The 25239-nt window shown below is 43.4% G+C and overlaps 1 protein-coding gene across 4 annotated transcripts in view; it reads right to left on the minus strand.

Annotated features, from left to right (window-relative positions):
• Positions 1-23861, minus strand: part of RGS12 (regulator of G protein signaling 12) — a 240664-nt gene extending 216803 nt beyond the window's left edge. The window contains exons 1-2 of one of the 4 annotated variants that reach the window (XM_033950323.1): positions 23843-23861; positions 10886-12823 (exon numbers count right to left, since the gene is read on the minus strand). In XM_033950323.1, coding sequence (XP_033806214.1) covers positions 10886-12757 — 1872 coding nt within the window. In that variant the 5' untranslated portion in view covers positions 12758-12823; positions 23843-23861. Of the gene's footprint in view, positions 1-10885; positions 12824-23524; positions 23734-23842 lie in introns of those variants that run through there. The other 3 variants (XM_033950342.1, XM_033950313.1, XM_033950333.1) reach the window with 3 other exon arrangements.
• Between the last annotated feature and the right edge of the window lie 1378 nt (positions 23862-25239).

A 25239-nucleotide genomic window follows, 5' to 3' on the forward strand; every position in this document is an offset into this window, starting at 1 on the left:
GAGATCCCAAACCACTGGAGGCGGTTTGAGAGGAAGTTTGACATTGAAAAGTCCTTTCATGAATCTGGAAACCACCGGGTGAGCAGAGACGAGTTTCCCTTCAATAGGCTGATGGAAAGCAGCAATTGCACTGAGATGGACTCGAATCGATGTAGACTTGAAGCCAGAGGTGGATAAGTGCAAAAGATAATCTAGAACAGAAGATAAGGAGGAATGTAGAGGCTCCTTATCATGAGAGAGGCACCACGTAGAAAATCTAGTCCATTTTTGATGGTAGCATTGTCTAGTGGCAGGCTTTCTAGAAGCCTCCAAAATGTCTCTTACAGGTTGAGAAAACTGAAGAGGAGTTAAGTTGAGAGGTACCAAGCTGTAAGGTGTAGAGACTGCAGGTTGGGATGAAGTAGAGATCCTTGACTCTATGTGAGCAGAGATGGAAAACCTGGTAGAAGGTATGGCTCCCTGCTGCTGAGTTGAAGTAGAAGGGAGGACCAAGGTTGTCTCGGCCACCGAGGAGCTATCAGAATCAAGGTGGCATGATCGTTCTTCAACTTGACAAGAGTCATGAGAATGAGAGGGAATGAAGGGAATGCATACAGAAAAAGATTCATCCATTCCAGTAGGAAAACATCTGCCTCGAGGCGATAAGAAGAATATATCCTGGAGCAGAACTGGGGCAGTTTGTGGTTGTGGGGAGCTGCAAAGAGATCTATCTGAGGCGTTCCCTACTGCGAAAAAATGTGATGAAGAGGCGAGGAATTGAGTGTTCATTCGTGAGGTTGCAGAAGACGACTCAAGATTGAAGAACGAGAAGACAATGCATGACAGAATTGAAGGAGAGCTACGTTGCAGAAGGAATGCTCTGAGTTGGATAGTGTCCAGAACAGCTCCAATGAACTGTAGATTCTGAGAGGGCTGAAGTTGGGATTTTGGAAAGTTGATTTCGAATCCCAAACTTTGTAGGAACCACGTAGTCCATTGGATCGCTACAATAAACCCCTGAGATGTGGAATCCTTGATGAGGCAGTCATCTAGGTAGGGAAATACCTGAAGACCATGGTTCCTTAGAGCTGCTGCTACCACCACTAGGCACTTGGTGAACACTCCGGGAGATGAAGCCAGGCCAAAGGGTAGCATTCTGTATTGGTAGTGCAGATTCCCCACCTGAAATCTAAGATACTGACGGGAGGCCGGATGAATGGGAATATGAGTATAAGCCTCCTTGAGATGCAGAGAGCATAACCAGTCGTTCTGATCTAGAAGGGAATAAAGGGAAGCCAGGAACAACATGCAAAATTTTTCTTTGACTAAAAATTTGTTGAGAGCCCTGAGATCCAGAATGGGTCGCAGATCGCCCGTCTTGTTCGGAACGAGGAAGTAACGGGAGTAAAACCCCCTGTTCTCCTGTTCCAAAAGAACTGGTTCGATGGCATGGAGATGAAGCAGAGCTTGAGCTTCCTGAAGAAGAAGGGCTGTCTGGGATGGACTGGAAGAATACTCTCTTGGAGGAAGTTCTGGTGGAACCTGAGTGAAATGAAGAGAGTATCCTTCCCTGATGATTGACAGCACCCAGAGGTCGGATGTAATTGTCTTCCATCGGTGATAAAAATGATGGAGACGACCTCCTATGGGGGGGAAGAGAGCTCCTATGGGGGGAAGAGAGGACAAAGACAGAACGGTGGAGGTTGTGCTCTGTTTTAAACAGTCAAAAAGGCTGCGCAGCCTTAGGAGCAGCAGAAGGTTGAGATTTCTGTTGTCAGAAGACTCACCAGGAAGTAGAATCAAAGAGGCACAGCCAGAGGTGATTGCATAAAGAATATACAGTATTATAGAAATAGTCTTACAGAAAAGCAATATTCTGAAGCATTACAATAATTAAGCATTACAATTAAGTAGAGAGCAACGCAGTTTCCCTGCCTTACAGAGTTCAGAGGAAAAGAGAGACATAGAAGCCTGAAGTTCCAGGGAAAGCCAGAGAGAGAGAGCCAAGACCCAAGAGATAGATAGATTGATTGATAGCTTTGTGTTTTGCAGAGCAGAGGCTTTTATACCTTGGAATCTTATTCTGAATATAGAAACTATTGTATGTCCCGGTATCTTTTTGTTTAGAATTTGTAAACTGTTTGAAACAATGGTTAATTTAATTGATAAAGGAGGGTGTGATACTTGCAGGCATGGAAGATGGGATTAGTCTCTGGCTTCTTTGTCCCATTCAAGCAGCCTATCTTCTTGATCTGTGCACCTGGACCCATTGTCCTAAGCACCCTCTTAATCAGACATTAACACCTTTTAGCTAGTCATGATTCAATCAGGGCTACTTGAAACATATCAGGGATACTTAAAACAGTTTCCCTGCCCTCAGGGTCTATCTGCATTCACATGCCAGAGTCAGATTGATATAATTTCCCATAGGCCTTCGCTGACATAAGTAATGCCAACTAAGAATGCTGATTGCTAGCGACAGCTATGCTGACATCTGTTGCTTCTGATGCTGCTGCTTCTTGGGAGACAGACGATTGTAAGGAGCCACTCTCAGAGCATAACTCCTCTGGAAAATTGGAGGAGGACATGAACGCTTGACAGAAGCTGGCTTAGGCTTTGGTCTGACAATGGAAGCAAAAGATTTTTCATGTTCAATTTCTTTGTAGCTGCCTCGATAGATTCATCAAAGAGGTCATTGTCTGCACAAGGAATGTTAGCCAAGCGGTCCTGAATATTAGGGTCAATGTCAATGGTGCAAAGCCAGGCCAGGCGGCGCATTGCTACGGAGAAAGCAGTGGCTCTGGCTGACAACTCAAAGGCATCATAAGAAGACTGGAGAAGATGTAATCTGAATTGTGACAGAGTAGCGATGAGTTCTTGGAATTCGAAGTGCTTCTGTGTATCTAAATAGTTGAGAAATTTAGGAAAAAGATCAATGAGGAACTTGAGATAAGTTACAAAATTAAAATTGTAATTCAGGACTTTGGAGGACATCATAGCATTTTGGTAAAGGCGACGTCCAAACTTGTCCATAGTTTTCCCTTCCCTTCCAGGAGGAACGGTAGCATAAACTCTGGAAGGATGGGATCTCTTTAAGGAGGACTCCACAAGCAGGGATTAGTGAGACAGCTGCGAATTCTCAAATCCTTTGCAATGCAGAGTTCTATACCTGGAGTCCAATTTGCCTGGAACAGCAGGAATTGTATAAGGAGTCTCCAGGCATCATGTAAAAGTCTGAGACGAAAGCTTGTGAAGAGGAAGCTTAAGTGACTCTGCAGGAGGTTGAGGAAGATGCATAATCTCGAGATACTCCTTAGAGCAGGGGTGTCCAACCTGCAGCCCCGTGAATTATTTTGTGCGGCCCCAGGCGAGGGCTATGCAGCGTTTTCCTCTGCTGCCCCCAGGTGTTTACCATCTTGCTGGCTCCCTCCTCTGTCTTGCTGCAGCATTTGCATGTTTGTGCGGCCCCAGAAAATTTTTTTCGGCCAATGCGGCCCAGGGAAGCCAAAGGGTTGGACACCCCTGCCTTAGAGTATTTAGAACCAGCATCTAATTGAAGTTCCAGATCATCAGTCATCTGGTAAAGAAAAGAAGAGAAAGACAGCTGATCCACCAAAAATGCCTTGCCTTGAGAGGGACTCAATGACCTCGAGGCGGCCTGGGTCGAAGATGAAGCCTCACCGGGGAAATAATCCTCAAAAGAATAAGGAGACTTGGACGAGGCAATGGAAGCCACTGAGTCCTCGAGGTCTGGAAGCGGAGACCTCGATCAAGGAGTCGGTGGTCTGGAAGAGCTGGAAGGTGTGGATCGAGGCTTAGATGAAGGACGCCTGGAGGTATGCCTCGATGAAGGCCTCGATCGACAACGAGAGTGGTGCTTAGAAGCAGGTTTCGAAGGTCGAGGAGACTTCGCCCCGGAGATGGAAGCAGGCATTGCTACCAGTGAATGGATAGGGCTAGAAGCTGTAGATCGAAGCTCAGGAGGCTTGATGGAGGAATCTCGAATCATTCCCAAATACTTTACTCCTTGTATGGAGTGTGAGAATTACTGTCGAGGCACTGGCAAAGAATCTACTCCTTGCTTAAAGTGCATAGATGCCAGACCAGACACTCGCAAAGACTCTGCTCCCTGCATAGAGTGTGAAGGTTCAGCTCGAGGCATAGGAAGAGGCTCGACCTCGCAGGAGTCTGCAGATTGCCCAGGCTGGATTAGAGAAGACACTTTGGTCCCATTTTGGTTAGGAACTGAACAAATTGCTGCTCTAACATAGTCTGGAAGGAAGCCGGCAAAGATGGATCCGCATCTGAAACCGGACCACTTGCTACGGCTATAGGCTCCAAAGTAGCAGTGGAAATGTGCTTTGACTTAGTAGTCTTGGAAAGCTTGAGGACCACTGCTGGAACTTTCTGCTGAGCTATCTGACCTGAGGATTCAGGGGAAGATACAGCAGGTGTACTCAAGCTGAGAGATGTCCCAATCGAGGAAGATCTAATGAGGCTTGAGGTCGGAGTCGTGGAAGCAGGAGGACCCTTGGCAGAAGGTGGAACCGAGGCCGCTTTCGAAGTTCAGGGTGTGACTGAAGAGTCCATTCTGAAAAGCTTCTCCACTAAAATCTGATGATGTTTAAGGGCTCGAGGTTGAAGAGTAGCACAGCGTTCGCACGACTTCAGTTGATGGTCCAGCCCAAGGCACTTGAGGCACCAATGGTGTGGGTCCGTGAGGGAAATCACACGCTGGCACTGGCTACACTTCTTGAAGCCCGTTACTGGCCAGGACATAGGAGGAAAAATAGCCACAGCGAAGTCGAAGCCCGCAGGCTGCGGCCGAGCGGCATGGCCTGCCAGTCAAATGGAGAAAAAAATTAAGTCTTTTTTTTAACTGTAAAGAAAGAAAATAACACAGCAATTCGCGAAGAAAAGAAACATAAACCGTGATGAGAGAAGGCACGAAGTAACAAAGTTGAACGCAGAGAGTCAAAGACGGACTTCTCGGCTCCGCGGAAGGCTCGCCCTACGCTGGGCAGCAAGGCACTCGTGCATGCACGGTGCGGCTGACTTGAAACTTCTATGTTTCTACAAGCAAGTCTGCTTGCGAGGCTGTCCGCATCCAGGCTCCATGGATGGCATCACCCATATGTGAGAATAGGCTGCCTGCTTGTCCTGGGATAAAAACACTGATCACTGACAGCTGAATATTACCCCCTAAATATCTAATTTACATATTGGGCAATAAGAGTACCATATCCTTTTAACATCTTGACTCGCCCCCAAAAATGCATACTGGAGTGAAAAAGCAGTAGAATGGAAGAGGCTAATTTCTTCCCCTCCTTGGAGAACCCGAGTGCACAGCCTTTTGGGGGCTCAGCTACCAAAATGCATAGTGAGAGATAGAGATAACATAAGAAACTACAAAGTCCACCCTTAGGCCTCCCAGCTATGACCCTCCTTCCCACATCTCTTTGAAGGAAAAAAAAACAAAAAAAACACACCACACACTGTTTTCTTTATATCTTCCTCCACAAAACCACATTTAGACCACAAAAATGTCTTTCCAAACAAATGGATAAAACATGACAACCAGCGTTCAAACACTGTTTTTAAATTCTCAGTGTATACAGCACAATGGTTCTACTGTTCCCATTCAAAAGCCATTCCAGAAAGTCATTTAGAATGATATAACTGTGATATGCAGTACTATCATCAATGTGGTTAGTTAGTCCAAACACTACTGCAGGCATTCTGAGACCCGATTCAGAACTGCAGTCTGGTAAGTTATCTCTTATTTAGAGGTCTAAAAATCCTTCCAAAGACTGCAGAACCATTACTTAGAGAATGACACAGGGACAAATTTGTCCCTGTCCCTGCAGGAACTCAATTTCCCTGTTCCGTCCCTGTGAGTTTTGTCGTCCCTGTCCCATTCCTGTAAGCTCTGCCTTAACCGCAAAAGCCTCGAACACTTATGATTTTAAAGTGTTTGAGATTTGGGCAGATGAGGATGGAGCTTGCAGGAATGGGGCAGGGACAAGAAAATAACTTGTGGGGACAGGGCAGGAAAATGAGTTCCTGCAGAGACAGAGAAACATTTGTCCCCATGTCATTCTCTACCACTACTGAATACAGCAAAAAGCACTTACTTCCCCCTCCGTATTCGCGGGGGTTAGGGGCAGGGGTGAATATTCGCGAATAACTTTTGGGCCGGCTCTGACCCACCCCCACCTCCCTCCCGGCATCACATCGCAAATGGCTGCCCTGAGTACCCGTAGTCTCTCGAGACTACGACGAGAACTCCCCACAGCAGTTTGCTATGAGTGGTCTGCATGGGGCAGGAGTGTAGGAAGATTGCTCCTGCCCCAAAAGCCCGCTAGACCACCAGGTAAGGTCTGGGATGCCGGGAGGGAGGCGGGGAAGGTCCAGAATGCAGCTTTATTTAAAATTTAAAAAAATTGTGAATAACCGAATCTGCGGATACTGAAACCATGGATTCGGAAGGCTCACTGTACCTATAGCAGGTGTTCTCAGACGACAGCAGGTCAATTTTTCTCACATGAGGGTGACATACTCCACAGAGTCCCGGTGTGAATGTTTGTAAAAGTGTAATATTGCTTTAAGACCTCAAGAAAACATCCTACTACACATATGTGGGTGCATTCCCATCAAACTCACAAGCGTGGAACCAGCAGTGCAATAGAAAGCTAAAGAAATAGAACTCCAAGGGGAGGTGGGTGTGTATGCGAGAAAAATTGGCCTACTGTCTTCGGAGAATACCTGCTACAGGTAAATAAATACCTTTGTTTTCTCCGAGGACAAGCAGGCCGTATCATTCTCACATGTGGGTATCCCTAGCTACCAGGCTCACCAAAAACAAGAACATTGGGGCAATAGAGGCTTACAATGGCAAGTCATAAGATCAATCAACCTGACAACATATGTACATTGTTATGGAGGGTGCAGCCTAGAACTAAACAAAATGGACCAAAGGGTGGAGTTGGATTCTAGAGCACAAACAAATTTTGCATAACTGTTTGACCAAACTGACTATCGTGTTGAGTATCTTGCTCAAGGAAATAATGAGGTATGAATATGTAGACTGCAGCCTTGCAAATCTCTTCAATGAATGCCAACCTCAAGTGGGCTACTACCAATGCCGCCATGGCTCTGACATTGTGAACTTTGGCTCTGACATTGTGACTCTCTATAATATGTCCAGCCTGGGCATAAATGATGAAAAACCAAAATGCCAGCCAATTGGAAAGTGTGCATTTACCAATGGTGATTCTCCCCTACCCCCATCCTGTCGGGGTCAAATGAAACAAACGCATTATTTTTAAATATTACCAATAAGGAGAAAAGGAGACTACAAATCATCCAGAATACAGCTGTGAAATTAATTTTTAATGCAAAAAAGTTTGACCATGTTTCCCCTCTCTTGAAGGACGTACACTGGTTACCTATAGGTCATAGGATCATGTTTAAAATAATGTTTCTTATCTTTAAAACATTAGCATCTAATGAACCCCAATTCATATCTAAACTATTAATTCCTTATAAGCCAAAACGCTCACTGCGATCATCAGAACAAAATTTACTTTCCGTACCCTCATTAAAAATTATTGGGACCAGAAGACTGGATATCTTTACAGTAATGGGCCCTCAATGGTGGAATACTTTACCACAGTATATTCGATCCGAACCAGACATTGTTAAATTCAAATCACATTTAAAGACCTATTTATTTAAAGATGCCTATGATTTTTCTTAATTATTTTGAAAAAATTTTTTTTTTTTTTTTTTTTTTTCTTACATGGTGCTCTGGTCTTATTATACCCTTCCCATTGTTCTTTCCTTTTTTTTTAACTTACCCAATTATTGTAACTTTTACCCCCATTCCTTAACCTCATGTGATTGTTTTTTTTAAATTTGTAAATTTGAATTTGAATTATTTTTGTAAGTTTCTTCTATTTAAATTGTAATATGTACATCGCCTAGAATCTGTAATAGGCGATTCATCAAAAACTAAATAAACTTGAAACTTGAAACTTGAAACTTGAAACTTGAAACTTGAAGTTGAGTAATTTGTCTATAGGGCCTAGTCCACTCAATGTAAAAGGCCAATGCTAGCTTGCAGTTCAAAATATGCAGTGTGCTTTCGCCAGGATGGGCATGAGGTTTGGGAAAAAGTGTTGGAAGGATAATTGACTGGTTCAGATGGAACTCTGATACCACCTTAGAAAGAAACTTAGGGGGTGCATCGTTATATTTTGGGCAAAGATCCTGGATGCCACATCAAATGTAAGCACACTGGTTACCCGTAAACTACAGAATTACATACAAAATAGCATTACTTATACACAAAACGTTAATGAATAAAGCTCCTGCATTTTTAGAAAGACTTCTAATCCCTTACGTTCCGACAGTATCTTTAAGATCTGAGGAGAAATCTCTCCTCTCAGTCCCCTCACTAAGATTCTAAGGGACATGATCTTCTGTTACGGCATCTCAAACCTGGAACTCACTTCCAATTTATATTAGGGAAGAAAAATCACTTACTAAGTTCAAAGGTCTCTTGAAAAGCTGGCTCTTTAAGGACGCTTTCTACTGAGCTGCTTGAATTCTATAACACTCAAACACCCTATAGTGGACTAAAATCCTCTAAATGAAAGTTAAGTGGGTAACTATTTCCCATCCTATTGTTTTAACCCTTATGTTCATTTTATTTGTTTATGAACTGTAATCTCTTGTGTCCTGTAGTGTCATAGTTTTAATAATTGTGTGGTTTTTTTGTTGTTTTTTTTCTTTTCTTACCCTGATTTTATTATTATTTGTAAATCGCAATGGATTACGATAGTGCGATCAAATCAAATTCTTAAATAAACTTGAAACTTAAACTTATAAGCGCCCCTGGCCAGAATCTTTTTAAAGCCTTCTGCTTTCTGGTCAATTGGTGAAGAGATATGGCTTGCTACGATGGGAGAGTATCTGCCAAGTCATGCATACTGTGAACCAAGAACAGCAAGTAGATGCTGGTATGATTGTATACAGTAAATGAGCATACAGGCCAGATACATCTTCCATGCAAACAAAGTCAGAGTTCTGGTTTCTTTGCCTTGGGGCGCTGAAGCAAAATCTCTAGAACTTCTGGTTCATTTAAGTGAAGATTCCACCACCAAGGAATGATGAGGTAGTTGGGACCTAACAAATCCTGGTGTATTCTGGATCTGATACATAGTGTTGATCTTTTTGGGCAGATCTGGGACCAACAGATGGAGACTACTCAGTGTCAGGTCCAATGCTGACTGGTCCTGATGGTCCTGCTTAGTTGCTGGTGCCAAGGCAGATGACAACCCACTTGATGCAAAGCAACTCCCAATCAGATATAGGTCTCTGCGATGATCCCAATGCCAGTACCGAAGCAGATACTGAGATCAGCAACTTGGACCTGGCTCCAAATATTTTTTGTTTCCAAGCCTCTCTGGATTTCTCTGTTCTTTTCTGCACACACAAGCAAAGAAGACAGTTCAAATGATAACGTTCTGGTCCCAAACACTGACTAGACCAGGAATGGGTATCAGAAGCAGAGAAGGTCCGATTGCACCAAGTACAACACTTAGGGTTCCTTTTACTAAGCTGCGCAAGCGGTTTTAGCACGCTAGACGCTAACGCCTCCACAGAGCTGGTATTAGTATTTTCCGCGTAGCGCAGGGGTTAGCGCGTTAAAAACACTACCGCAGCTTAGTAAAAGGAGCCCTTAAAGTCACTGGGAATAACAACTTATATTGAAAATACTTGCACTGTAGGATAACTATGGCAAATTGCGACCTATAAACTGTACAGGTATAGTATGTAAATCAGTATTAGACCCCCCCCCCCCCCTGTATGTATCAAGTTAGGATAATAACTGGTATCATAATCTGGACTGTAGTTATAGCAAATTGTAACCTGTTAAGTGTTTATTATGTATGTTTAACATGTTCTGAGCTCTTTGGGGGAAAATGGGATAGAAAATGAAATAAATAAATGACATGAGAAGAAAAACAGCCAAGGCTAAATCAAATGCCTCCATGGGGGAAAAGGGGCATTCACTGAATGAAAAAGATAGGGGAAGTTTCTGATCGATGATCAGGCATCAGGGACCTGTGAGCTGTAAAAATAAAGGAAAAGTTTGGAAAAATACTAAGGAGAAAAATTACCCAAAGGCAAAATTAATGAAAAAAATCCCTTAATGGAAGGCACCACATCAAAAAATATAAAATCTGAAAGAGGCTGCGAGAAGCAACTAAGAAAAACTTCTCTCCCCTCACTGCAGATGAACATTGACTGCCAGTCCCACGCTCACAAGTCCAGCGGAAAGGCACAGTGGGACGCTGTCCTAAGATCTTAAATACTACATTTTTACAAGCAACAGTACCGGGGCTTCGTGGATGGCATCACCCACATGTGAGAATGATATGGCCTACTTGTCCTCGGAGAATACCTATACTGTCAAAAGATGCTGAATAGGCTAATTCTGTGAAGTGGTAGCATAGATAATATTGCCAGCTTTAGAAACATGGTGTATGTCAGGGATACTAGGTTCCAGTCCTTGAGGTTCACTGGCAGGCCGGTTTTTCAGGATATTCACAATGAATATGCATGAGACAGTTCTGAATACTACGAAGTCAGTGCATGCAAATCTTTCTCATGCATATTCATTGTGGATATCCTGAAAAACCGGCCTGCCAGTGAACCTCAAGGACTGGAATTGCATAGCTCTAGCTTATGTTAAGCCCAGAAAAGAGAATAATCAAAACATTCAGGCCTATAAAGAATGGACCAAATCATAGTTTGACCTATCAGTTTTCGGAGATCAATTATTATAGTTTTAATTATGCAATTCGTTTAAAGAAACAAAAGCTGTACATATTCTCACCTTTTTATTTTCTTTTGTCCTTCTACCATTATGTGAGGCTCGAAACATATTCTGCATTCCGAACACTTTCTTATTCCACTCCTCTTTATGCTTAGATAAGAGAGGTTGACTGTAACCACCCTCAACTCTGTATCTGTCAGCAGGAATCTTACTCATTGGAGGAGGAAGAGTACCACAGTTCACACTTGACCAACCATCTGTAGAATCTGCATAAGATTCTTGATCACTGTTATTGCCATGCTGCCAATCCTGTAGGACATGAACAGGTAGCCATCTTTGGTTAGAGCTACTACTAACCCCCCGTGCATTTGCTGTCTTTGATGGTACCACTGCACCCCGTGTAGAAACCAAAGGAACTTCAATACAAGCAGAAGGACCAAAATGTTTCTTCAAATTTTGTGATTTATCAGCTTGTGCTTCTAATGGAAAGTTTCCTTCTTGACTGTTACAATAACCATTCCAATGTGGAACAGGCTGACTCTGTCCTCTTCCTATTGGATTTTCCCATGTACAAATAGGGATATGCTTACTTGGATTGCTTCCCAAATCAACCACTAAAACTCTATTACTTTTTTCTTCTTGGTTGAAATTACCAATGCCACTATCACTGTTACTACTTGTGCTGTTGTTCTGCTGGACATCAGCATCTCCATCTAGGAAAGCTCTTGCTCGCATTCCTTCAATCAGCTCCCCCATATCTCTATACAGAACAGAAACAAACTGAAGAACAGGTAAAGAGGATGGTGGAAACTCTAGACAGCCATTGGTGTCTGGATCCGCTGTACATTCAAATCTAAAACGTCTGGCAATGCCTTGATGAATCTTATGATGAAATAGCTCTGGATCCACCATAAACACGTGACAAGATGTCCTCAAAGCACCTTCATCTTCCTGTGCCAAGCTGGAATCATCACTGGTCTGCATGGTAACAAGCCCAAAAAATCTTCTGTCATCTGGACATACAGCACTGAATGCCAGTTTTTCAGCTGGATACACTGCTACTACACCAGCTTTGTCTGTACAGAGTTGAATACAGTCATGCATGATCTTCATCATCACCAACGAATGTATTTTCTGTTCCGCTCGCAGTCGTCTCATGCAGCCACGAATAGCCTGTAGACTGTCATATTCAAGGTTGGAGCTTGTAGAGGGAAGCTCAATTGAGCCTAGATAACCTACTATCATGCCTATGTTTAGAATGCTTGCATCTAACTCAAAATTTTGTGGAACTTCCAATCCATTACTGAAAACAGAGTCATCATTTAAAACTTTGGTTATTTCATCTCTTGAAAGTAAATCTGGGTTACTCTTCATACAGTCCTGCCTGATTTCAAAATTAGAAGCAGATTCTGAAACAGATGTTTGTTTTGGTACACAATTCTCAGAATTGTCCACATAAGCAGTAGGATTTTCAAAAATCATATTAAAAATTCCACCAGACTGCATCTCTTCAACAACCCTCTCTGCTCTGTTTATACCTAGAACTTTGGAGTCCAGCTTAGGCTTCAAACAGGTTTTTCCTTCATAAAAACCAACTTCATCATCACTGGAACATGCATCCAAGTGACCAATTCCTTCTGCAATGACCATATTCAGGACACCAGAACATTTTCCAATGAGTTTCACCACATCTTCATGTGTAGCTTTTTTCACATTAATTTCATTAACTGCAAATATCTGATCTCCAGCTTTAAGTCCAACATAATCTGCAGGGCTTCCCTTCATAACACTGCTAAGAACACAAGGGGCTTGCCCAGAAAGGGTAAATCCATACCCTGTCCTTCCTCTGGCAACTTCCACAGTTCTTATTCGAAGGCCGTTCTGCATGCCAAAACCACATTTTACGGTATCACCCTGTCGATACATTTCCATTTAAATTGCTGAACAGAAGGGGGTTTCAAGCAATCTGACGCTTTTTCATCTTCAGTTGATGAGATCCTAAAATAAATCAAGAAAATGGATTAAAGAAAAGCTGACGTTTCTTACTTCTTGTTTACTGAGCTTAACATTAAGAAAATGAGAAAGGTCTAAATAATCATACTTTTCTAGATGCTACATTCAGGTAAGTGTCAAAGACCTGAAGCAAAATTTGAACACAAATAAAAGTTCAATATAACTGTTTGGTTCTTACCCTTACTTTTCTCATCCATCAAAAAAAAATTAAAATACTGACCCAGAAGACTGTTGCCTCCAATACAAAAGGTAATCTATCTACATCTAGTATGGTTTGCTTTCTGCTGTGCTGCAATGCCTTTCTACATACGAATTTCACTTGTATCACCATTCCATTCTAAAAATGGTTTCTCTTACAAGAAAGCTAAGAAGATTTTTATATAAAAACTTTTGATAAGCTGGGCTATAAATGTAATTGAACATTATACATACACACTTTTTTTTTTTTTTTAATATAACAGAAACACCCTCTTTTCTAAACTGCATTAGCAGCCAGCAGATAACATGGCACATGATAATTTCCATATTAATAGCTAAGGTCTGCAGAGACATCTTACAGTTAACACTGAGGCCTAGAGCAGTGTTTCTCAATGCACGGTTTGTGTACCCTTGGGGGTATGCGCCTGGCCCCGCTGGGGATCCCTTCCTGCCTACCCCCCACCCCCACCCCGCTGAAACCGCCACCACTGGGAATCCCCTCCATGTCTCCCTGCCCATTGCACCACCCCCGAAGCCGACACCGCCACCTCACCAGAGCTGACACGCTCCATTCCCCCCTCCAAGCAGCAATTCTGCGCAGGGACGGGCCAGGGCGCGTGCAGCGACTCACACATGTACGCAGCCGGTCCCCAAGCCTTCCCCGACGTCAATTCTGATGTCGGAGAGAAGGTTGTGGGCCAGCCAATCACTGCCTGAGTGGCCCAGAACCTTCTTTCCAACGTCAGAATTCACGTCGAGTGGAAGGCTTGTGAGCCAGCCACGTGCAGCATGCGAGTCACTGCACGCACCCTGGACCATCCCTGCACGGAGTTGCTGCAGGGTGGGGATGGAGCGTGTCTGCTCCAGCGAGGTGACAGGGTCAGCTTCAGGGGTGGGGAGTGGTGCAGAAGGCAGGCAGTCAGGGAGGGATCCCCTCCAGTGGCAGCTTCAGTGGGGGCTTCTGTGGACGGGTCAGCTTCAGGGGGGAGGGGGCACAAACTTGACACAGAAGGAAGGGAAGGGGCATGAACATGGAGGCACTAACTTGGGACATAGGAGGGAGGGAATAGAAAGGGAAACTTGATGAGCATAAGTGTTTGAGTGAGAGATGGTTCACATGGGGAAAGGAAGAAAGGAAAATTGGGCATAGAGAGAGAGGAGTGAGGTAGAGATGCATGGGGAATAGAAGGATGAGAGGGAGAAATGTTGGATATGCTGGTGGAGAGGGCATATTAAAAGGGATGCAAGGGGGAGGAATATTGGACATAGTGATGGAGGGAGAAATGTGGCATTGTGCTGGAGAGGGGTATTAGAAGGAGAAATGGCCATGGGGTTGGTGGGCATTGGTGAAAAATGCACATGATCCAGGGGATGATAGAGAGAGAAATGTTGAATGTGGCAGTATAGGGGGGAGGAATCCTTGGCACTCTCAAGATAGATGGACAGTGAGAGAGAGAGGGAGACTTGTTGCCAATAGGGGTGGAGGAGAGAGGAAGAAAAGTTGGACTCATGGAGGGACAGAGAGAGAGAGAGCTAGTGGTTGGGGAAGGGAATGGGGTCCAGAGCAGAGGAAGCGTGCAGGAGACTCATGAAATCACCAGACAACAAAGGTAGGAAAAATAATTTTATTTTCAATTTAGTGATCAAAACATCACTTATCTAAGCATAAAGAGTACAGTTTTGTGAATTTATATCTGCTGTCTACATTTTGCCCTATATTTGTCTATTTCTCTATAGTTGTTACTGATTGCATATTTTATCTGCCTTGACCTCTTTGGAAAAAAAAAACGAATATATATTATAATTAACATTTTCTGTGCGCACAGTGCGCTTTGTGTTTTTTTTAATTTTGTGGTTATCATTATGTATTAATAAGATTATATTTTGTGTATATAAAAAATGGATGGAAGAAATTGCGTTACAATTAGTACTATTATTATGGAGGTGGGGTCAGGAACAGAGCTTGGGCGGGGGTACTCGGTTGGTATGTGTTAGGCTTAGGGGGTACTTAGCCTCATTTACATAAACTACTACTTAGCTTGTCCTTGTAGCATTAACATCTGGGTACTTAAATTGTGCCAGACAGTCACTGGACATCTGTTAGACCTCTGATAAAATTATTTTGATTGGGAATAATCAGCTGTGGTATATGAAATACACATGACTGGCAAATGACAACATTATAGTTTATTTGTATCAAGCTTTACTGAAAGCGGGTCACAACAAACACATACATAATCCTAAAATCAACAATACATATACAACAAAATAATCACAAAAAATGAAAAAGCAAAAAAGTGACCAGCGCTCAGACATTATGGACTTTAGATTTCTGATGTTTTGTAAACATAACCACGTCTAACTCTGATACAATGTTCCCCCGGTCATTTGCGGTTCGGGGTCCCAGTCATTCGCAGATTTTCCAACCGCGAATGACCGGGCAGGAGAGGGCAGCCGAAGCGGCAGGAGAGAGCAGCCAGAGCGCCAGCGAGTGAAAGAAATCACTCGCGGTATGCTCCAACCGCCTCTTCCTGCACTAAAGTCGGGCCTCACCAATCAGGAGCTAAGGGGTCGCAAACCGATCGGTAAACGATCAGTTTGCTTAGTGAATCTAACCCTTTGACTGCAAAGCAAACTGTCCAACTCAAGGGACTCTTTTTAGCTAAGTAGCACTACCAATTAACGCCACACTGAATGCAAAAAAGCCCAATCAATTTCCATAGGCTTTTTCGCATTTAGAGCGTGCTAATCTGCTTTGTAAAAGTAGCCCCAGGTGTGTAACATAGCTTCCTGTCCCTATTCTAAAATTATAAGTCAAAAATGACCACAAGCAAAATAGCTTATAGGAGTAGCAGCCACAATAACCTCTCTTACTGTGTTGTAAGTATCAAATTTTTCTATTGAAGCTATCAAATTCTTAATCTTCCATAACTAGCCTTATATATTTAGATTCAATTAAACATTTCACTTCTAAGATTAATCTGAAGATGGAACTTTACAAACATGATACCTTGTTACATATTAGGATAGGCAAATAATATGTTTTAACAATGCCCTCTGAGTAATAAATCAAAGATGGGGAATAGCACAAAGCTCAATTGTGCCAGACACGACATGATGTCTCTCAATCATAAAACATGGCTTTTCTAGGACTGTAATTATCTAAATAGCTAGCTTTGCCAAAATAAAGCTTTGAAAATTAAGGAATTAATATGCTCTTTTAAAACCACTGAACTTTTAACAGGAGTAAAGAAATGACTAGAAATAAAGTTAGTAATTCACCAATAAAAGCTACCTTGTAAAAATTAAAAATCACAATACCTAAGTATTGAGCATAAGAATTGCCGCTGCTGGATCAGACCAGTGGTCCATCGCGCCAGCTCACGCGGTGGCCCTTAGGTCAAAGACCAGTGCCCTAGCTGAGACTAGCCTTACCTGCATACGTTCTGGTTCAGCAGGAACTTGTCTAACTTTGTCTTGAATCCCTGGAGGGTGTTTCCCCTTTTAACAGCCTACAGAAGAGCGTTCCAGATTTCTACCACTCTCTGGATGAAGAAGAGCGTCCTTACGTTTGTACGGACTCTATTCCCTTTTAACTTTAGAGAGTGCCCTCTTGTTCTCTCTACCTTGGAGAAGGTGAACAACCTCAGCTTTTATCTACTAAGTCTATTCCCTTCATTATTTTGAATGTTTTGATCAAGTCCCCTCTCAGTCTCCTCTTTTCAAGGGAGAAGAGGCCCAGTTTCTCTAATCTCACACTGTACGGCAACTCCTGTAGCCCCTTAACCATTTGTCGCTCTTCTCTGAACCCTTTCGAGTAGTACTGTGTCCTCCTTCATGTACGGCGACTAGTGCTGGACACAGTATTCCAGGTGAGGGCGTACCATGGCCCGGTAAAGCGGCATGATAACCTTCTCCGATCTGTTCGTGATCCCCTTCTTAATCATTCCTAGCATTCTGTTTGCCCTTTTCGCCGCCGCCACACATTGCTTGGACGGCTTCATTGACTTGTCGACCAGTACTTCCAAGTCTTTTTCCTGGGGGTTCTCTCCAAGTACTGCACCGGACATCCTGTATTCGTGTATAAGATTTTTGTTACCAACATGCATCACGTTAAACCTCATTTGCCATGTCACAGCCCATTTCTCGAGCATGTTTATGTCACATTGCAGGTCTTCGCAATCCTCCTACGTCTTCACTACTCTGAATAACTTTGTATTGTCTGCAGATTTAATCACCTCACTCGTTGTACCAATTTTCAGGTCATTTATAAATATATTGAAGAGCACGGGTCCAAGCACTGAACCCTGTGGCACTCCACTCGTGAAGTTTTTCCAATCTGAATATTGTCCATTTACCCCCACTCTCTGTTTCCTATCCACCAGCCAGTTTTTAATCCACGTGAGTATTTCACCCTCGATTCCAAGGCTCGCAATTTTTCAAAGTAGTCGTTCATGCAGGACCTTGTCGAACGCCTTCTGAAAATCCAGATATACAATGTCGACCCAGTCACCCTTGTCTATCTGCCTGTTTACTCCCTCGAAGAAGTACAGCAAGTTCGTCAAGCAAGATCTTCCTTTGCTGAAGCCGTGCTGGCTGGTCCTCATCAGATTGTGTCCATCGAGGTGATCAAGGATGCGGTAATTTATCAGCACCTCTACCATCTTTCCCAGTACCGAGGTCAGACTCACAGGTCTGTAGTTTCCCAGATCTCCCCTCGAACTTTTCTTGAATATCAGCGTAACGTTCGCCACTTTTCAGTCTTCCGGAATCCTTCCTGATTTGATCGATAGATTGGCTATTAGTTGAAGCAGTTCAGCTATAGCCCCTTTTAGTGCCATCTGGTCCCGGGGATTTTTCATTTTTAAGCCTATCAATCTGCCTGCATACCTCTTCTAGACTGACTGTCAACCTTGTAAGTTTCCTGTATTCGTTTCCTGCATATAGTCTGTCGGCTTCTTGTATGTTGTGTATATCCTCTTCAGTAAATACAGACGCTAAAAATGTGTTCAGTTTCTTGGCGTCCATTTTTGACCTTTTCCATTCCTTAAATGAAGTCTTCTCGTCTCTGATCGCTTCCTTCACTGTTACAGTGAGCCCCACCAGTTCCTTGTTCTTTTTCCTCTTGGATCCCTTGTTGATACTCGGTATATATAGATTTTGCGCCTCAGTGACTGTGTCCTTAAAAAGGGACCATGCTTGTTCTAGGTTTTTAACAGTGCTTATCCTCTTCTTAATCTTCTTCCCCACCATGAGTTTCATCCCTTCGTAATTCCCTTTTCGGAAGTTCAGTGTCGTGGCCATTGATCTGGATCGATGTTTTGCCCCTATATCCAGGTTGAAGCGAATCATATTGTGATCACTGCTTCCCAGCGTCTATGACTTAATAACCCAATAAAAAAGGCAAGTGAGATGTCTAAAACAACCAAAAGTCATATCTATTAGCATAAAAAGTCCCAATATATTTACTCAGCATGACAACAGAGCTAAGTTCAAGCCGAGTAAATATACTGGAACTTTTTATGCTAATAAATGTAACTTTTGGTTGTTTTAGACATCTCGCTTGCCTTTTTTGTTGGTTTGTTACATTTTATGGCAGATTTTCTTCCCCCTTTGTTTGTCTGCTTTGCCTGGTCTATAACTTAATAATACTGTATTTCAATTTACTAGTTAGAAAATAACTATAAGATCAGAAAATCTTTTGCTTTTGAAACTAATGAACAGCACATTTATTTCACATCCCAAATAAGGAACAGTTGGATGTAGTCTAGCAGCACTAAAGTAGCTGCAAAATGTGGAAAGCCTCCATTCATCGCCAAATGCAGGTACCTGTTCATACAATATGTGCCCCAATAAAGGTAATACCACCAGTTCTGGATAAAGCCGAGGGGACAGGGAGGGGAAGATGGTGGGAAGTAAGAGATAAAAACCAGAGTAGGGAACAAAACACACACCTTCAGTTGCTAAAAAAGCAAGATCTCTGATCTCCCTAGGAAAAACAATGTTATGCTTAGTCTCATCATATCATATACACCCTGTAGAAGCTATACAATAGGAGAGTAACTGGACTTGTGGAGAGAACCCAGAGCCACAGATGAGAAGGTGACAGAGCAAGAAATGAAAGAATGGAAGACAAGCAAGGTTATTATATACAAGAATGACCCAGTTAGGATAGTTAGGGTTAGATTCCTGCATGGGCAGTGCTTGACTAAAACCATGGTAGAACATTCAGAATGCTGCAAATATTTGCAATATTGCTGATAGAAGTACTGTAACATTCTTAAACAAAATAATTGCACAGAACAGTGCTAGAAAATAAATAAATGTGGATTCAGTCACATTGAATTCATGGCTGACAGCAGAAACAGACTTGCCAGAACGAAGCCTGTCTTACACACGTATTTTGTCACTCAGGTCCAAAGCATATTTCTTTCTCTTTGGAGCTGCACCTGCAGATGCTTGTAACTCACTCTCTTATGCTTCTTGACGCTTGGTGGCCATTTCTGGAAGCTAAGCCCAAACCAAAGTGAACACGAAAGGAAACAAAGCTTTTTTTTCTAAGGTTGGAAGTCTACAAATACGCAAACACAAGGCGCAAATGGTGAATAGCGGTCACAATGCATGCAAATAAATGAAATCATGAACTGGAAACATGCAAATAACGAAAATAGACTTTACTGAACCTGCTACCTTTACCTCTAAACCCTAGGGGATGTGCCTCTCTGTCCATAGTTACTATCAGATTTCCTAGCTGCATTTCTGGCTGATTGAAACTACAGTGAAACATGAGACATGTTTGCTGAGCAACAGGTAGTCAGCTGTTACAGTATATGCAAACAGGTTTGGGGGGGGTGGACCTAAAAAGGTGTGGTTATCATAAAGGCATTTACTGCTTTATCCTACTGTTCAAATTTAGGCGGCAAGGAAACTCGGTGCTTATCAAAGTTCACAAACGAACCTTGTGGGCATCTTAACACAAGAGTCTGTGCAGCCATGGAATAACTACTAACTAAACCATTAAAGAAATAAACAAGAAAGACAAGCTATTACACACTTTCTAGAAGTCTGGAGACATACCTAACTGGGAAGTTCTTGCTCCTTTTCATTTGTTTTATTTTCTGCACTTAAGAGATCATATTTTTAAAATTTATGGCTATTATATATTCTCTCTTCTTACACTTTTCTTATTAAAAACAGCTTAAAACAAGGCTCAAAAGGTTACATCTAAAATAATGGCTCAAGACCTTGCAATACAGCAAGCTGCAAATTGTGCCAACATATATCACAGGACCCCACAATTACCCACATGGAAAAAACATCAAACAAAAGAGGATCCTACCATGCTCTTCCACAAATGTAGCAGATATGCAATGCACAAACTATGAAGAACGGGTTCTGTTTGAGACATGGGCCAGATGCTAAAGTCAAGAATCAACTAATGCAGGCACCACATCATTCCACCAGAAAACAAACCAAAGTGACACCTACATGGTTATTTGGGGGGAGCCAGAGCACTGCATCATACACCTTGTGGTCAGAATACTAAAGGAAAATTTAACACAATCCAGAAACATAAGACCTTCAATCTTAAAATCATAACACACTCTGGGTTCCCTAACATTATAACCCATAAATTTATACTGCTTTGTCACTTTAGAATCACCCATTTATTATTTGATTTATATCCCGTCCTCCCCAGGAAGCCCAGAACGGGTTACATGGTAACATCCATAACAATTAACAACAGGGATCAGAAGGCTAAGGCCCTAGGGCACCGTGAGCTATGTATAGTTCAATTGTTTTGGATTAGCAGACACACTTGGAGCCTGAAGCCTGCACAGGGAGGGAGTCATCTGGACATCTATTAGGAATACGGTGGTTTGGGTGTAACAGTCTAAATCAGGGATCTCAAAATCCCTCCTTGAGGCCCGTAACGCAGTCAGGTTTTCACGATTTCCCCAATGAATGTGCATGAGATCTATGTGCATGCGCTGCTTTCAATGCATATTCATTGGGGAAATCCTGAAAACCCAATTGGATTGCGGCCCTCAAGGAGGGACTTTGAGATCCCTGCTACAGTGTGTCTCCCCATGTGCTTCAATTGGTAATCTCATTGCAGATTAAGATCTCAACGATCTAAGACAGGGGTCCCCCAAAGTCCTTCCTTGAGGGCCGAATCCAGTCGGGTTTTCAGGATTTCCCCAATGAATACGCACTGAAAGCAGCGCATGCACATAGATCTCATGCATATTCATTGGGGAAATCCTGAAAACCCGACTGGATTGCGGCTCTCAAGGAGGGACTTTGAGACCCCTGGTCTAAATGCTAACATGTCCTGAGGGTTCAGGTGAAGAGGTAGGTTTTTATTGCTTTCCTAAAGCTCAAAAGTTCATCAAGGGATTTGATGTTAGGAGGTAGCTGATTCCAGTACTTCGGTAAGAAGTGAGAGTATGGCACTTTCTAGTTGAAGGCTCCAACCATTTCTAGTAGTTCTAACCCAGTAGTTTTCAAACTTTTTTGATTTGCAGAACACTATAAAATATATGAAAAATTTTCTGGCGCACTAGTGCACAAAATTAAAAAATATTAAATAATCTATGAATAAAAACAACAACTTCAGAAAGCTATTAACCTTGTTTTAATAAATTAAGCATGGTTGTGTGAAATACAGGTCTACAGCCCTGCCCTTTTTTGTTTGTTTACTTTTTGCTTGATGCAGTTTGATTTGTTGAGTAGGCAGCCTGCTCAATCAGTCAACCTGCATCAAACCAAAAGTAAACCACAACAAAAAAAATTAAGCAGGGTTCTTGCGCAGGGGATTCTCTGAACCCCATGAAGGCCCTGACAGTACTGACTGGCTGAGCATCATCTGCCTGTTGCCTACTCAACCAATCAAATTCAGTGCAGTGCCCTAAGGGCCTTTAGGGGATGGAGCAAATCCCCTGAAGGCCCTGATCGCATGCCACTGGTGAAATATGAGCTTGATGTTTTTTGGTGACTTTTTCAAACATACCTAATTTTTTTCTTCAATGCATTTAAGTCTTTCTCTTCCCCCTTCCCCCCCTTTTACAAAACCATAGTGGTAACAGTTCCGACACTCATAGCTGTAACCACTGCGGCCGGCGCTAAAAACCGTGCTATGGTTTTGTAAAAGGAGGGGGGGTTGCATCTAATGTTAGTTAGTAAAGAAAATCCTAATTCACATAAAATATGATGTAGAAAACTGAGGTGCTGGACATCATAAAAAATAATTAAAGAAAAGTTAAGTTCAGTCATTCACAGTGAAACACTCACAGAAAGGAATAGGTGTGTCCAGTCAGGGACGACTAAAAAGAAAACAGTGACTGGGAGAAAGACAAAGTCAGGAAACAGGCAAAGGGCACACCCGAGAGTGACCGTCCCAGTGAGACGCCCCATCTCAGACAGACTGGAGAAAGTGGGCCCAGCTCCCTGCTCCCAGGTGTGAGAGCCATGCATTGCGCAGTCCCCTCTTTGGCCCTGCCATGCGGCACTAAGGGCGACCCAGAGCCAACTAGCAATGCTCAGGTGTGCCACCCCACACTCCCACCCCTCACCTCTTTTCTCGCATGTGCTCCCCAGTCTCGTCATGCCTTACCACTCTTTCACTCACGTATGCCCAAACCTTGCCACACCTTCAAGCCTCTTCTCTAAAATACTTGCCCACAAAAGTTCACAGGGCAACTAGCCACCTCTTGCAGTTTACAAGTGTACCACAGCACACCACTTGAGAACCACTGTTCTAGCCCTACAGGCTTGTCAAGAATATGGAAAACCAGAAGATGCCCCCAGTAACTACACTAAGAGCTTTAAAAAAAAAAATTCTTCTTCTTAAGTGTCTAGCACTCTATACGCTTAAACCTGAATTACGCGTTTTAAGAGAGAATGAAAAAAAAGAGAGAGATCTAGCCATCTAAAAGACTCATTTGTTCCAATAGAAAATTTGCCATCCGAACAGCTCAAACATGGAAACCTGTGGTCCTCATTATCATGCGGAAAGTTGCCCGATTTCAACAGAGAGACCTTTGGTCATGCTTGGAGTTTGAAATTTGCCGGGCACTTGCCATTTCAAAAGAAACCGAAGTATAGCGATCGGATCGGCAAATCGCCCAAGAGAAAGGGGAGGTGAGGGGGGAGGGAAGGATTGTTTAAATGCATCCCTGAGGCTACATCATAAAGCAAGGCACGACCCAAAGTCAGCCCTGGCCAGGACAGCGGGTCGGGTCGGGAGCTGGAAGTAAAGATGCCTGAAAGGAGAGGGAGCGGAGACCTCGTTCAAAGAAGCAAACTGAAGTGCAAAACAGCAGGGGAAAAACTGCAACTGATGCAAACAAAAATACTTTTTCACTAGTTCGCTATTTTTCTGTGCAGCTGTCGCCCCGGGAAACGAAACTAGGCTCCCACGCCTCCACAGCGCTTGCTCTGAAAATGAGCGTCTCCACTCCAGGACCCGTGCCCGCCTGCACTCACCCGTCCCAGCAAAGCACTCTCTCCGGTAGCCGCCGCTTCACACCGCATCCGCCGCTAGACAACTCCCGCAGGTCCCGCCCCCTCCCTCTGGGTCGCCGAGGTTACGGTCGCGTTGCTATAGAGCGAGAGAACCCATTGGCTACTAGAACTGTCAAGCACACAAGAACGCCTCGCGCCCCTCACAGCGGACCGTACACAGGGCAGGGGAGGCGGTGGGGGGGAGTAATAGAAGCTGGAGGCTTACAGGAGCGACGTGAAACTAAAGAAGAAAAAGTTGCTGTTTTACTTCTACTTTAGAAAAATTAAAAAGGTGTGGACCCTTTAAAAGCCGGTAGCCGTAAGTGACGTCCAACGCTTACACGGCGCAGTGTTTATTTCTGACTTGGGTCGAATGAGGAGTAGCCCCGAGCCAGGAAAAAAAAGACCCAACCCAAACGCCGTTGCAGATAAAGAATACTAACAGAGAATGGTGTTGCACGAATAATGAACCGTTGGGAAACACTGTGCTAAAGGGAGGAAAAAAGTAGAGAGGAATGGAAGGAAAAGGAGCGTTAGCGATTTGGGTGGAAATAGCGATAGGTGCAAGCTATGTGGGATGCTTGATCTCCAATATTAAGCAAGCTTCTTGACAATGCCCAGACTAGTGATCATTTCTGTTGAGCAGAATTGCCAAGTTACCTATTTTCAGGCGGGAGACTTTTCGGCTAATCCTGATTCTGAACTTGTACTCCAAAAGCGCTGTGGTTCCTGATTCTGCCTGTCAGGAAGTAAAAACAAAAAGCAAAACCCTAGTGGAAAAGGCAAATGAGTCTTGAACCAGTGAGTTATTCACCTGTAATCGCCAGTTGTGTAGAAGGCATCAAGTAATATTTTTTGCCTCTGCCGAATGTATTCTGGGCTTTGCTGCAACTTCTCAGTTTTACCTTCTACTCACGAGTTTCATTATAGGTTATATTTTAAAGAGGTTTCCAATTTATATTACTGGATGATCTTTATGGTCACAAGGTTGTGAATTCTTCCAGGATGTTCTCTTCATTTAGAACATGTTCCATACTCCAGGCTAGAGGTCTGCATAGGAACGGGGATGGCCTGAATCTCACAGGGGTCCCGCCTAACCCACGGGACTCCCACGGGGACCCCCTTCTGGCCTGCGGGACTCCCACGGGGACCCTCCTCTAGCCAATGGGACTCCCACGGGGATGGAAGGCTTTGGAAGCAGGGTTCATCCATATAATATAATGGACACGTCAGCCTTAGTAAAAGAGGGGGTTTATAAGTTAATTACCTGAACAGAAAACAAAAAAAGGGTTCCACCAAAGAGATACCACAAGGAAAACAGCAGCGCAAACACAAAAGAAACTGGAATCGATGATCCTGTCAGAAGTAATTGCTGCTTTTTATGGGGATGGAGGTAATTCCTTGCGGGGATGGGTGGGGACGGAGAGGATCCTGGTGGGGATGGGTGGAATTTCTGTCCCCGCGCAACTCTCTACTCCAGGCAAACTCAGTCCTCAGGTTCCTGACCCACAGCAACCCCCAAGAAATCCCAATTATACCAGGCCATTCACTGCCCTGCTGCAGATAGGAGGACGGTTGTTGGCTTACTGGGAGGGCAACAGGCTCAAATTCCTTCATCCTCTGCTAGCTAGACTTACTTGTGGATTCTCTGGCCAGAGAAAGCAGTCAAAGCGACTGTAGAACAGCTCATGGATATT

This window comes from Geotrypetes seraphini, chromosome 1, assembly GCF_902459505.1.
Source record: "Geotrypetes seraphini chromosome 1, aGeoSer1.1, whole genome shotgun sequence".
In the NCBI taxonomy this organism is placed as follows: domain Eukaryota; kingdom Metazoa; phylum Chordata; class Amphibia; order Gymnophiona; family Dermophiidae; genus Geotrypetes; species Geotrypetes seraphini.